The sequence below is a fragment of the Oryx dammah genome, unplaced genomic scaffold, assembly GCF_014754425.2.
Source record: "Oryx dammah isolate SB20612 unplaced genomic scaffold, SCBI_Odam_1.1 HiC_scaffold_1, whole genome shotgun sequence".
NCBI lineage: Eukaryota > Metazoa > Chordata > Mammalia > Artiodactyla > Bovidae > Oryx > Oryx dammah.
In genome coordinates, this window is record NW_024070185.1 from 41,719,240 (window position 1) to 41,733,942 (window position 14,703).

The 14,703-nt window shown below is 40.9% G+C and overlaps 1 protein-coding gene across 8 annotated transcripts in view; it reads right to left on the reverse strand.

Moving 5' to 3' along the window:
- Positions 1-611: 611 nt before the first annotated feature.
- SMARCA2 (SWI/SNF related, matrix associated, actin dependent regulator of chromatin, subfamily a, member 2) overlaps positions 612-14,703 on the reverse strand; it is a 176,510-nt gene continuing 162,418 nt past the window's right edge. For 4 of the 8 annotated variants that reach the window (XM_040245954.1, XM_040246315.1, XM_040246455.1 and 1 more), the window contains 5 exons: positions 11,845-11,950; positions 11,239-11,340; positions 7,866-7,998; positions 3,173-3,315; positions 612-1,534 (listed from right to left, as the gene is read on the reverse strand). In XM_040245954.1, coding sequence (XP_040101888.1) covers positions 1,499-1,534; positions 3,173-3,315; positions 7,866-7,998; positions 11,239-11,340; positions 11,845-11,950 — 520 coding nt within the window. In that variant the 3' untranslated portion in view covers positions 612-1,498. The remainder of the gene's footprint in view (positions 1,535-3,172; positions 3,316-7,865; positions 7,999-11,238; positions 11,341-11,844; positions 11,951-14,703) is intronic. The other 4 variants (XM_040246175.1, XM_040246098.1, XM_040246002.1 and 1 more) reach the window with 1 other exon arrangement.

Consider the following 14,703-nt stretch of genomic DNA (forward strand, 5'->3'; position numbering starts at 1 on the left):
ACTTTCCAGTAGCATTTGCTCATTTCTGTGTCATGTTTCAGTGGTTTTGATGCTTTCTCACTGTTATCCTTGTTGTGGTGACCTGTGATCTGATTACTACTACCATGACTCGCTGAAGCCTCAGATGATGGTTAGAAGGTATGTATGTTATTTTTTAGACATAAAGCTATTGCACACTTAATGATGTTATACACTTAAGACTACAGTATAGCACAACTGAACTTTACATGCACTGGGAAGCCAAAAACTCGTGGGACCCACTCTATTGTGCTGTTCACTGTATTGATCTAGAACTGGACCTGCAGTATCTGAGGTGTACCTGTGGATTTTCTGGTAAGTAAACAGAAGTTAAACCACTAGAAAAGGTTGAGCAGGGGCTTAGTGTGACTCAGTCCGTAGCATCATCAGTCCTGTTATGTAAGTTTAAAGTCACGAAAGCAATAAACTCCGCTCCCTTGCAACACACCTGGTTCATTCTAGGGGATACCTCAGTCTGGAAGAATTTTTTTTTCCTACCATGTGCACTGTAGAAAGAGCTTGCCTGGCCCTCTGCAGGAGACTCTTAGGTACCAGGGTTTTAATCTCCCAGAACTCAAAAACCAGAGGCAGTGTTTGTTGAGCTCAGTTATATCTTTATTAGGAAAGCACCAACACCACATTCTTGGAAATTACTGGAATTTTATTTGCCTCAGGCTTATGACTTGCAACCAAAGACATTGTGCAAAGAAAGCAAAGATTAAGTACACTTTAGGGAGGAGGAGACGATACACGTTGGTAACATAGGAGATAAGGTTGACAAAAGAAGCCATCCATTACACTATATAGATTGCAATATTCAATAGCAATTTCAACAAAACTTTTTTTAAATCAAGAGCGAAAAAATTAAGCAATGTTTACAGTAGACATAAATCTTATACAATTCAAAAAGCATTTTTTTTTCAGATCATAGAGCATAAAATGGAAAAATGTCTATGTAGGTGAAGTCTAACTACTGTACATTTTATCACCTATTAAAGTTGCTTATATGTACCACAGTGTAAAAAAAAACAATACCAAACAAATAAAAACCTTGAAAATTGCCTGATGAAAAATAAAATAACCAGTGGCTTTTAATGGCTTCTCCTGGTTATCAGTGCTACAAAAAGACAAAAATCTTCTCATTTGAACAGGTGATAAAACCAGGCACAATCAAACTGTTACCAAATTAGACCCACCCATAGAAATATACCATCCACCTACATTTTTTCCATCAAAAGCTTTTTTGTTTGTTTTAATCTTTGAGGCCCATTTGGTCACAATATGTTACAAAGGTTTGTGTATGCGTGTGTGTTTTTTTACACCATGATATCATATGTTTGTCTGGCACTATTCTAAAGCTAGTTTATAGATGATAATGATATAGAAACGACCCAGTGCCCATAAGAGAAATGAACACACTGGGTAGAGACAAGAGAGGGGAAGAAGTTCAGTTCTACCAAGAAAAAAATGTCCGTAGTGATCACTCATCATCAGTCCCACTGGCTTCTGATTGTTCCTAAAAGTAAATGGAGGACAGAAAAACAATAAACCATTGAGAGGCAATGTGGAAGAAAAATGACATTGTGGAAACAGTTAACCCTGCTAGTAAAGACGCATCAACAGTCTCTGTGCTGAAAAGGGGGGCTCCTACTTGGACACCCCAAAGCAGTGCCGGCCATCTGTGCCAGCGTTGTGCTCTCTTGCAGTTGGGTATGAAAAGTTCATGGCTTATGATTTCTTTATGGCTGTGCTGGATCTTTATTGCTGTGTGAGGGCTTTCTCTAGCTGCGGCTCTAGGGTGCAGGCTCAGCAGCTGTGGCACGTGGGCTTACCTGCACCATGGCATGTAGAATCCTCCCAGAGCAGGGACTGAACCTGTGTCTCCTGCACTGGCAGGTAGATGCCCACCCACCGGGGAAGTTCATGGCTAATGATTTCTATTTTGAGCACTATTTTTAGAAAATCCATGGGCTTCCCAAGTGGTGCAGTGGTAAAGAATCCACCTACTGGGTCGGGATGATCTCTTGGAGGAGGAAGTAGCAACCCACTACAATATTCTTGCCTGGAGAATCCCATGGAGAGCAGGCTACAGTCCATGGGGTTGCAAAGAGTCGGACATGACTGAGCATGCACACATTGCAAGGAAGAATAAAGTACTGTGCGTTTGATTTTAGGATTTTAACTGTATTTGAAAATGCTTGTGTCGAGGGTTCAGGCTGGGTGGGGTGGGATAAGAATGCTAAACTTTTCTCAACAGACCTCAATGGCAAACATGTTGAAGGAAAATCAAACTATCATACATTTGAACATGGAAAATTAACTTTCTAGAAAGCAAAAGAAGGGGATTGGTGGTAGGGAACTTGGAAGTCCTTTGGAAAATGAATGAAATGGAGGGCCCTTCAGAAGGCACTGTATTAGAAGCTACCTCGGCTGCCCACAGAGTCAAGGACAGTGCCCCAGACCGAGCTATGCTCTTTGGGTCTGAAATCAGCCTCTGCTGTTTACTTACATGACCTGTAGCAAAACACACATAACATAAGTAAGCACTGATTTCTGTAGTAAGGTGAGAGTGACATCTATCTTAGGATTATTATAAGCATTAAGTATGGTACCATATGAGAAGGCCCTTATGTCAGGACCTGGCTCAATCAATGCACCCTGAATTTTTCAAATTTTAAAAATAACACCTCTAAGTATGTAAAATTCATCTGAGTTCTTTGTATGGCACCTGAAGTAGCAACTCAGATCCAAAACTCTGACATCCTCCCACTTTTTCTCAGCCTCTCATGTAATGGTTAGTTCCTCTGTATACCACTATATACTAGGTATGCTGGGTGGTACAGCTATAAAGTATTAACCGGCCATGCAGAAAACTATTTGTAAGTAGGCACTGGGAAGATAAAGGGAAAGAGGGAACTTGATTTAGCAGTTTTTTCATTTTTGAAGGCTATTAAAAAGACAATAAACAAAGCCCCAAATTCTTTGTTATAAATCATGCAGCTCAGTTCACACCCCTCACTAATGAAATCTCACCAAATATTTACATTTTCATTTCTGAGTAATAAAGCATAGAGGGTGGAAGGGGCATGGGCTTACGAGAGGGAAACAGAACTGGGGCGGGCTCCCCAGCTTCAGCAGAGACAGCCGTACTCACATTCTCATCCTGCTCCTCATCGCTGTCAAAATCGCTCACCACAGGCTTGGCTTTTCCTCGGTTTGGCCTTTTCTTGCCTTTTCCTTTGTCCCGGCCTTTCTCATCCTTTTTATTGAGCTTGATTTTCACCTTAACAGATTTCGCTACAATAAAACCAAACAGGCAGCAATGAGGAATCACAGGGGAATCTTTTTACAAGTAGTAAAATGATCCCAGCCTACAGATGACAAAGCCAACATCCCAGAGTGCCCAGAATGTCCTTGATTCATGCCTGTTCTCCAGTGGCTGATCCAGTTATAGTTAGCACTCTTTCACTTGCAAATGTGTCTTGGTTTTGCATGATAAGTTACACAGTCACCCTAAACAGGCAACTAGATGCAATGGGGTCCGGGAGGGAAGCTGGGCTGGGTCATTTTCCAGGTCTCTTGATGGCTGAACAGGGATCTTCCTAATAACCAGGATGGTGAAAGCTGCCTTACCGACCGTATGGAGGGGTATGGGCATTTTTTAAAAGAGAACTTTGACATTAAAAAGTGTACGTGTAAAAGGGTTAAAAAAAAAAAAAACCAGTGATTTTACTGTTTAAATAACTCCAGTTGACTTAAAAAGTTAACAGCACAGCAAGGTACAAAATGGAAAATAAAAACAAATGAATTTGAAAGCTTTTTTCCCTCTTCTCTAGTCTCTCTTCCTCCTGTTTTCTTTCTGGTGATTATTTCCAGGAAAAGTAGTATACATCCCTATTTGCACATATATTCATCCCTTTCATGTGTGTGTATGAATCTCTATAGATGGATGACATAAAATTCCATATAATTCTGTATACAGAGAATATAAAGAATACAAGTATAAACACAGAAAGATGGCACCCATTTCCACTTTCACAGGACTGTTCTGAGGATAGAAATAAAAACATTTGGAAGAAAGAGGTCAAAGTGTTATACCACAATTACAGGTGTACATCCCAAGGTACACAAAAAAATCTGTCCCCCGACATTGTTCTGGGACAGGCATCCCTAGAATAGCATTTTCAGGAATGGATGATGAGGTAACTGAGAATGAATGTCTCTCATTCAAACTCATTTTGTTGGAATATCATGTCTGGTGGGTCTCAAGGCACCTAGAAATAGATAATTGTCATGGAGGCAATCAGCTCTGGAAGAAATCTCAGAGATGAGAACTTTTCAGACTTATGTGAAGGGGGAGGGACCCACTGAACATTTCCAGACATTAAGTCTTCCATGGAAGTGTAGGCTGACAAAAAAGATGAGACAGAGCTGTTCTGAAGTGTAGGGACAACATACACCCAGCCCCATCCCAAATAGGGCAGAAACTGGCAAATCCTAGTGCACAAAACAGTATTTCTCGTCCAGGCTTCTTCCATCTACCATACCCACATGTCTGCTGCTTAATGAGCTATAAGGCAGGGCCATGTTGCTTTGGGTAGAGTAATTTAGGACAAGAAGAGACTGGGGAGGAGAAGGTCTACCTGGTAATGGAAATGTATATAAGATGTGAAGGCCTGTAAATTCAAAAAATAGGAATTTGGAAAGAAGTGTACTACCTTTACCTATACAGATGTAGTTCTTCCTGACACAGGAGTGCAGGAAATCCATGAAGTCAGGAGAAGGCAGAAGACTGGCAGTCAAGGCGAGAAAGTACATGCTCAAGAACACGATCTAAATACTCACGGGACTGGTGGGCACTGGAAAGCCATCAGGCTCGTGAGTCAGTGGACTATGTTCCTCCACAAAACCCTCCTAAAAGGCTGCCTTGGGCAACTAGACTAATAAACTGACCCTTTAAACAGCATTCTAAGGCTCTACATTACCACCACATAGACCTGTGACAAGTTCTAACTAACCAGGGTGGTAGGCAGAATAATGATGCCTCCCAGAGATGTCCCTGTCCTAATCCTCAGACCCTGTCTATATGTTTACTTTGCACTGCAACAGGGAGCATACCATAATCCCCTGGGATGGGGAGATTATCCTAGATGAACCACGTAGGCTCAATCTAATCACAGGTCCTTCAAAGTGGAAGAAGAGCTCCTGGTTCAAGATGATGACACGGGAAGAAGCTGAACTTGCCTCCTCCCAAAGACACCCTGAATGTAAGCTACAAGTGGGACAACTGCCTCTGAAAAAAGGTGCAGAAACTAGCCGAGTGACACTTCCCCATCGGGCAAACAAGGAAAAACCCACACTGAAGCAGGTAAGAGGAGCAAAGAGGAGGCTGAGACATAATCTCACAGCAAACCCTATCCCTGGTGCAGTGACCCACAGCATGGTCCATATCCAGGGATTCCTAAATAAGGGAAAACCCAAAGAGACGCACACTGAGACATACTGTAATTAAAATGTCAAAACTTAAAAAGCCTTAACAGCAGCAAAAATAACTTAGGCACAAGGGAACCCCCGAGAAGACCAGCAGTAGATTAAGCAGAACTGAGTAATAATCTATGTGGGGAAAGAATCTGAAAAAGAACGGATACATGTATGTGTATAACTGAATCACTTTTCTGTGCCCCTGAATCTAGCACAGCACTGCAAGTCAATTATACTGCAATATGAAATAAAATGTTTTAAAAAAGGACATTTGTGACAACATGGATGCACCACGAGGGCATTATGCTAAATGAAATCAGAGAGCAAAAGATACTGTACAATTTCACTTATATGTGAGATTACAAACTAAACAGATATGGTGGTCACAGAGGTGAGGTGGGAAATGGGTGAAGGGAATCAAAAGGTATACATCTCCAGTTATAAATAAGTCATGGGGTTTAAGGTAACCAGGGTGAGTATAGTGAATATTGTATTGCATATTTGAAATGTGCTAAGAGTAAATCTTCAAAGTTCCTGTCACGAAAAAAAAATTTTTTTTTCTAACTATGTGGTGATGGATGTCAAGGAGATTCACTGTGATCATTTCAAAATACACACAAATATGGCATCATTATGTATATTTGAACCTAATATATCAGTTATACCTCAACAACAAAAAGAAGAACACGGATGCAGAGGAGGCAAAAGAGAGGGTCAAAGAGATGCAACATGAGAAGGAGACACAAGGAAATGGATTCTCCCCTAGAACCCCCAGAAAGGAACCCAGGCTGCTAACATCTTGATTTTGGCCCAGAGAGACCCACAGCAAACGTGTCACCTACAGAACTGTGAGACAGTACATGTAAGTTGTACTGAGGCACTAAGTTTGCGGTCATTTGCTAGAGCTGCCAGAGAAAGTTAATACACTAAGTCTCAGGAGAGGTTAGGGAAAAAGTCAACTGATAGCTGGGATACGAAGGGAGCTATGTGAAAACAGATTAGCAATCTGGCTCTAAAATATGGAAATGTTTAGCTAGAATAAATTATGTAGACTTAATCATCAAATGCTGGGATATAAAAACTAGGGAGTAACCAGATGAAACTGAAAAAGGTTAAACTAATACTTAAAAGGCAGAATCACTAAAGAGAATAATCCTGAGAGCAGATGCGGGTGTGGGGAAACACTTAAGTACTCTGCTGACAAAGATGTCAGCTCCATTCTCTGTGGCAATACGTAGGCATCAGATGTGTTTTTAAAATGTGTGCAATGATTTATGGGTAAGAATGTTCAGACAGCATTATCCAGAGTGAGATTACTCTCTGTTGGTACATTCATTAATGGATGTTCGTATGCATGGCTGTATAAAAACCTCTTTGCTTTGAGAAAATGTTTCTAAGACAAAAATCATGCTACAAAACAGTGTGTGATACTTCTATAAATAAAATATGTGTAGAAAAAAACTGGAAGGCAGCTGGAATTAAATGTATATTGGCTGATGGAATTTTACAAATTTTCTTTTCTTAAAAATATTTTCCAAGTTGTCTGTACTAAGCATGTATCTAATAAAAAAAAAATTTTAAGCATACCTATACTGTTTTATCTAGAAGACTATAATTACTTTGAGAGGAAGTATGGGGTGAAAACATAATTAGGTAAAAAGAAATTTTAGATGTTTTCAAGGCAGCCTTAACCTTTGAAATAATATAGTTACCCATCAAGGCTGGGACTAGATTAAGACTAGGGAGATTCTTGTCTTGGGTGAAAAACTTGACTCCAAAATTGAGTAACCAAGATAAGTACCAGTCGATGCAATGTTTTAAAAGCTCAAAATTCATGGCAAAAAACCCCCATGATGAATAAAATATCAAAACTTAAAAGACAGGATCAGTATCTGATCCACGAAGGACAAAATGCACCACAGTCTGAGAGTCAAGGCGGTGATTCTCAAAGTGCGGTGCTGGATGCATCCCTGACTCTCAGATCCCACCACAGGCCACCGAATCAGAAACTCCGGGGTGGAGCCCAGCGGTTATGAAGTTTAGAGGACCACCATGCTGGGTAACAGCAAGCTGGTATGAACAGCCACGCTGGTAGAAAATGCCTATTACACTGATTTCCAAAGGCAACATTCAGTGTGTGCTGTGAGCCTGGCCATGTGCTACCCTCTTGCGTTGTTGGAGGCGTATCTAGAACCTCAGTTTTACATGGGAGGAAACGGAGCTCCAGCAAGGTTAAGTCCACTGCCAGGGTTGCCCAGAGAGGCCACAGAAGACCAAGGCCTAAACCCAGATCTGCCCTGTGAGCATCTGGAGAAACGACGCAGGTGGCCAGAGCCCAAAGAAGTGGAGCAACCACGTGGACTCACCCTCTGACTCCGACTCTTCCTCATCTTCCTCTTCCTCCTCTTCATTGCTTTCGTCCTCACTCTCTTCCTCTTTGGCAATTTTCTGCCGAGCGCTCTTAAACACTGACTGTAAGACGATGGAGTCTTCATAGATCTAAAGGGTCAAAATAGCAACTGTTAAAACCCCCAATCTGAGGGCCTGAGATTCACAAATGCAGCGTGCTCTTTTCTTCCCTGTGCCCACACCTCTGACACCCAACAGGAAAACACCAAACTCAGATCTACAGAGATAGTCTTATTGGAAAAGTCCACATACAGCTGAATTAATTTCAGCATCTGTGTGTGTGCGCACATGCTTGAGAGGGAAGGGTGGGCTTCAATAAGACGTCCTCTCATTTTTGACAGCAAGACTAGTGCTCAAAAATGTTATTTCTTAAGAGATCAAATTTGTGGTTACCAGAGGCGGGGGTAGGGGAAGATAGAATTGGATGAAGGTAGTCAAAAGACTGGAGAAGGCGATGGCACCCCACTCCAGTAGTCTTGCCTGGAGAATCCCATGGATGGAGGAGCCTGGTAGGCTGCAGTCCATGGAGTCGCCAAGAGTCAGACACGACTGAGCGACTTCACTTTCACTTTTCCCTTTCACGCATTGGAGAAGGAAATGGCAACCCACTCCAGTGTTCCTGCCTGGAGAATCCCAGGGACGGGAGAGCCTGGTGGGCTGCCATCTATGGGGTTGCACAGAGTCGGACACGACTGAAGCGACTTAGCAGCAGCAGTCAAGAGATACAAACATCCAGTTATAAGACAAATAGTTAAAGGGATGTAAGGTACAATATAGTAAATATAATCAATACTGCTGTATGTTTTATATGAATGCTGTTGAGAGTAAATCTAAGTTCTCATTACAAGGAAAAATATTTTTTTTTCTATTTCTTTGATTTTATATGAGATGATGGATATTCACTAAACTTACTATGGCAATCATTTCATGATTTATGTAAGTTAAATTATACTGTACATGGTAAACTTAGGTAAAACAGTGCCTTAGGTCACTAAAATCTCAATAAATCTAAAAGGAAAAAATAAACTATATTTCTTAAATTGTTCCATCAAGTACTGTGTTATAGCAACATTTTTTTAAAGGTGCAATTCTCCTAACAAAAATGGAACGCCATTATTTATTACTGACTTTATCTGTGCCAGCCAACACTATTGCAATAAATGCTTTATTTCTAGTGTATGCACATATGTGAGTATAGCCCTGTGTGGTTGCTGAGAGAACTCTAAAGTTCAAAAATGGCCCTTTTCCTCAAAAAACTGAAAACAGAAGTACCATATGATCCAGCAAGCCCATTCCAGATATATACACAAAGGAATTGAAAGCAGGGTCCCGAAGAGATGCGTACACACGCGTTTACAATAGCACTATTCACAGTAGCCGAGAGGTAGAAGCAGACCAAATTTTCATCACAGAGGTATGGATAAACAAAATGAGGTCTATCCATATGGTGGAATATTAACCAGCCTTAAAAAGGAAAGAAATCCTGTTACATGCTATACCACATGGATGAACCTTGAGGACATGATGCTAGGTGAAATAACAAGCCACTCACAGACAGACAAATACTGTGTGATTCCCTTATGAGCTGTCTAGAATAGTCAAATTCATAGAAAGAGAAAGTAGAACAGTGTTTGGTGGAAAGACTACAGAGTTTCACTTTTACAAGGTGAAAAAGTTCTGGAGGTCTATTGCACAACAATGAAAATACCCTTCATGCTGCTGAGCTGTACACTTAAAAATGGTAAAGAAGACACCCTGGGATGGGGCCACTGGGGCAGAATTTCGCCAGAGACACTACAGTTTATCTGGATCTTAAAGGTGAGGATGATCCTATCGGGGGTCAGAAAGAGGGGTTTTTAGGAAAGGGGAGCAAAGGAAAACGTGGGGAGGCAAGAATCGCAAAGATGTGTCTGGGATGGAGCCATCATCAATTTCCTGGTTATGACATGGAATGACTGTTATGCAAGATGTTACTGTCAAGGCACTCTATTTATATTCTTTCCTACAACTGCATGTGTATCTGGGGACGTGGGTGTTTACGGGACCTGTCTTATTGGACTATGAACTGTTTAGGTTGAGGAACAGCAGGAGATAAGGCCAAAGAGTGAGGATATAATCCAGAAAGCAAACTACGGCGATTAAATTCATTCTATATTTTAATAGTATGTGGGGAAGCTCAAAGCTTGGTGGACAGAATAAGCAGGTGCTTAGAGAAAGATAAACCAACATCCAGGTGGGCCTGGGAGGGAAGCCAATCGAGAGGTCATTTATCACCCCAGGTCAGGGGTGAGGCAATGTGGCAAACTGTGGGTGGTGGGTCAGGGTGAATATCACAGTGTAGCCACAGTCCTGTAAAGAACCTCCAGTCTACCCACAAACCTTAAGTGGTCATTCACAAAACACTTCTGTATCGACTCTTGGACTTAACTGTGTCCTAGTTTTCACCTTAAATTTCTTTGAAGAAGGCTTGCTTTCAAGACCTATTGTTTTGGTCAAAATAACACTAATATTAAGTCCCATTAACTGGAAAGGTATATAGTCTGTTCAAGGCACATTCTGAGGAGGCCCACATTCTCCAATTTAGTGACTAGAACTGACATGAAGATTAAAAAGCCCAATCAGGAAAGAGGCCTAAGGACTTTGATGGTGGTTTAACACTGCCTTGGTTGGCAGACACGCTGGCCTGCCTTCATGTTCTTTCTGCTTCGTAAGTATGAGAGCATAGATGGGAAAAGGAGAGTTCCTACAAAAGGTGAGTGGAATTGAGGTGTAATTAAAGCGAGAGTGTCCTCTACTGACTTAGTTATTTTAATAGAAACACACACTTACAGACTCATACCCACTAACTGCAGAGAAAGAAAGTAAAGAGAATTGCAGCTGACCTGATAAAAAGCATTTTTTTTTAACAATTAGGGGTGATGGTTGTTTTTGCTATATAATTTTTGTTCTAAAACAAAATAGCAGTTTCAGCTCCTGAGGCAAAGTTACAGAAAACCCAAGGTAAATATAACCAAATACACCATTTCTATAAAAGCAAAGATTGTACCTCTAGCTTTTAGGCATTATATTAAGTTATTAACTTAAATTCCTCCTCTGGTTAAAAGCCAGGCCTTAAAAGGGAAGCACAAGTAGGAACTAGTATGGATATGGTACAAAGGAGCTGGCATTAATTTAAAAATGCCAAAGGCTCGATTGACTTACATAGGTAAGTAGCATGGAAAGATAGGCTTTTATTTTTCCTTTTCTTTTGCCAGGATAGGAGCGGTGGTAGCAAATGAAAATATTTTACTGACAACAACACAGGCATGTTTAAGGTTAAACATGTCTCACCTGGGATCCCTCCAAGTTGAATGTCTGAGCATTGTGACAGAGGAGCATCACGTCTTTCTCCAGGTCACCCAGGCTCCGGTACTTATGATTACGAATTCTTTCCTGATGGAAATTTTGGATAAAACAGAGTCGGGGAGGTGGGGGGTGGCGGCGCAGGGGTGGGGGAGGGTGGAGGTAGAAATATAACAATCAGTACTTGGTTAACAAAGCCTGATCTTCCCTTTGTCTTCCCAGTAGGCAGTCCTGCCAGAAAGGTGGGGCTACACAACTCCAGGGGGCGTCATCCACAGAGACCACCCTTCTTACAAGGGGCAGTGAGGAGCGTATGACGGGAACCTGTAAGGGCACTGGGATCATGGGAGCAATCTGAGACTTCTTAAATAAAATGCAGTATAATCAATATGAGCTCTCAATATGATGATTAAATAACGTACGTCTAAAGACTCAAGAACATCCTGACCTCTTCAGTGCCGAGCCCTGGTGCGTGGCAGTGGCAGCAAGATGGGGCACCACTGTCGAGTCTTAATAATTATGATTTTTTTCAACCTATTTACATTTCTATTTTATTTACTTTAAGAAATAAAAGTTTGTAAACAAAAGATGTACCTTTATTTTTTTGAAATCCACCGGTTTCCTAATTAATTCATAATATTCTGGTAATTCTTTTCTTGAAGGTAACTGAATGAAGACTTCGCTGAGCTGTCGCCCTGAACTGTAGGGTGGGGGAGACACACAGAACCATAACAGGTCACACACTACTGAGACAAACCTGTATTCTCTTTCAGAAAATGTCAAGAAAGCAAATGGCAGCCCATGCATAGAGACATGGGGCTCTTCAGACCAAAGAAAATCCTACAACTAATGCTATGAGAGACTCATGTCCCTGGTGCTAACTTCAAAGTCACACGGAAACACCAGCAGGTCTCCACTTCTGCCATATAGGTATGGGAAATCCACAGAGTGAACCTCTTCAGTTTGATACAAATACTTAAAATATCCCATTCCACCAAAAATCCCATTTCTAAATGAGTAATAATTGAAGTGGTTATAAAAAAAAATAACACTGACTTTCTTTCCATACCCCTTTGTTTTCATATTCACTGTATATTCAGAAAATAGTGTGTTAGAACATCCTCTGGAAATTCAAATGAAAAGCTTTTGTATGTACTAGGGCTGTCTTATCTTTGCAGTCTTATTCCTTTGAGAGCATTTTTACACACTGTGAACCACACGTACCTTTATTATTATTTGCCGGAGGAACCCCTTCATCTTGCCTAACTCCATTTTATGTGTATGAAGTAATTTGTGCAGAAAAGAACAAACATATTTAGCAAGTGTGGCTGCTTCATGCGCCTGGGATCAGTGCTGTACCCTCCCCACAACCTCCCCCCCAATTCATGGTAGCTTTATTTGAAAGCACATTTAATAGCAACAAATCTTCACATTTTGTAATTTTGAGAAACAGACTATAATACAATATAAGCATTTAACATTAGTTAATGTTAGAAGCAGACACAGTCAAAGGAACAAGATATAATTTAGGCTCAGGATCCTATTTTCTGACTGAGTGTATCTAGATCAATAACAGCTTGGGAGATATGGTATAGTCATTTTTCACAAAAATCTCACTTCCCTTACAATGCCATCTCCACTTCTTTTGTGAAGCCAGAAATACATGAAAAAAATAAAAATAAATCACTGCCATGTAAATTTTGGAAAGTAATCCTAGGAGTATGTGAGAATGCTAGAAGCAGCAGCAGAGAATGAGTGACAATATGCTGTTTTAATCTATAGTCCCAGTCATATAATTAAAAAATAATCATAATGACAGTTATCATAAAAAAAGGCATGCGCAGTAACTCAAATGGTTGCCTAGCAACCAGTGGGGAAAATGCTGAAGTGCAAAGGGGCCTGCATAAATTAACCGAAAATCCTGTCAAAGGGATGGGTGAGTTTTTCTGTGATACTGGGTCAGTATTTAGTTTTATTTTTTAATGCATAAACAGGCCTCATGAATACTAAAGCCAGGGGCCAACCTACGAGGTATAAGAACACTGCACTTTGATAGGAAGCTGGATTTTAAAGATTACTGTGGCAAGAACCAAGGTGTTTTCTTACCCTCAGCCACCCTTTCCTCCCATTTGGGGTTGAGAAATGTGATGGTACCACCATAAATTACCCCATATAGAATATGAAAAAAACCATTTCATTTGCTGTCGCCTTTGACACAGGGCCACAATCTCTGGTCTGTTTTTCTTTCTCCTATTCTGAGACTTAAATACATAAACATTTCACCAGTCTGTAAATGAATATCTGAAAGGCAATAGAGGAATTTATAGATATTCATTTTTCTGTTTATAATTGGCATTCTTTATACCCTAGCAACAGTCAGACCTCTTTGTAATTTTGGATTTAACACCTGACCCTCAGTGACATCTTCAGTGTCATTTTCTACATTGCCAACAGATGGTGTCATTTTTCTATTGACGGATTACAAGTATATCTTTGCTGTGTACACCTGTGATGGACATACTCTCAATTTCATCTGCTCTACTAGAGAAGTAGGAAAGAAGCAGTTTGCCCTGAGGGTGTGGTAAAGCTCTTTTCATCAGGGACAGAATGGTTCAAACAATCTTGGTTTGATGTCCTGTTCCCACGACATATTCTAGAACCTACGAAGGAGACAAGTCCAGAGTTATCTATGCTCAATGAAAGAGACAGCTGAATGTTTTGAAACTCAGGACCAATACCTGTAAAATGACATAAATTTACTTGGTTTCAAAAACAAAGGCTCACGTGGCTTAATATTCCTATCTCTCTTTATCCTCCCCCCACCCCCAACACCTCCAAAGAACCAAGGACCGGAGCTGAAGGAAGACCTGGATGCCATCTAAGGAAACCTTGTGGTTTCACTAGAACCATCTCCATTCAAACCCCTCAGTTTGGCTTTCAGAGCCCTCCTCAGCTCCTTCTCTGCAAACCCCATCTGTCCTGCTAATGTGACTCTTCGGGTCAGAACAGCCTCTCTATGCGTACTCCCAAGTACGTCAGCCAATCCCCTCTTTATCACAAATTCCAAGTCTTCTACCTCTCACTCCATGGCTAGAACGTTCTCTATCCTTTACTCCCTTCAAATATTCCATGATCCATCCAGGATCAAAAAACTGTTCTCCTCAATATTAAACAACTCTTGGTACCTTGCTGCTCAGAACTTAATTTTATGTATGTTGGGTTTTCTCTCTCCTCCACAGAGCATGGGAACACTTTACATGCAGTCAGAACCCTTCCCCCATCGTCTTATCAGAGGGGATACTTCTCATCTCAGCCCCAGGCAGGAAATGTCAGGTGGTCCTGAAGGACATTCAGCTTTTATATAACCTATAGAATGCACGAGGTAGCCAGACCACTTGCTAATGTTGTTACGATAACTTATTTTTCCCTAAATTAAAGGTTTTTTAAAAAGGT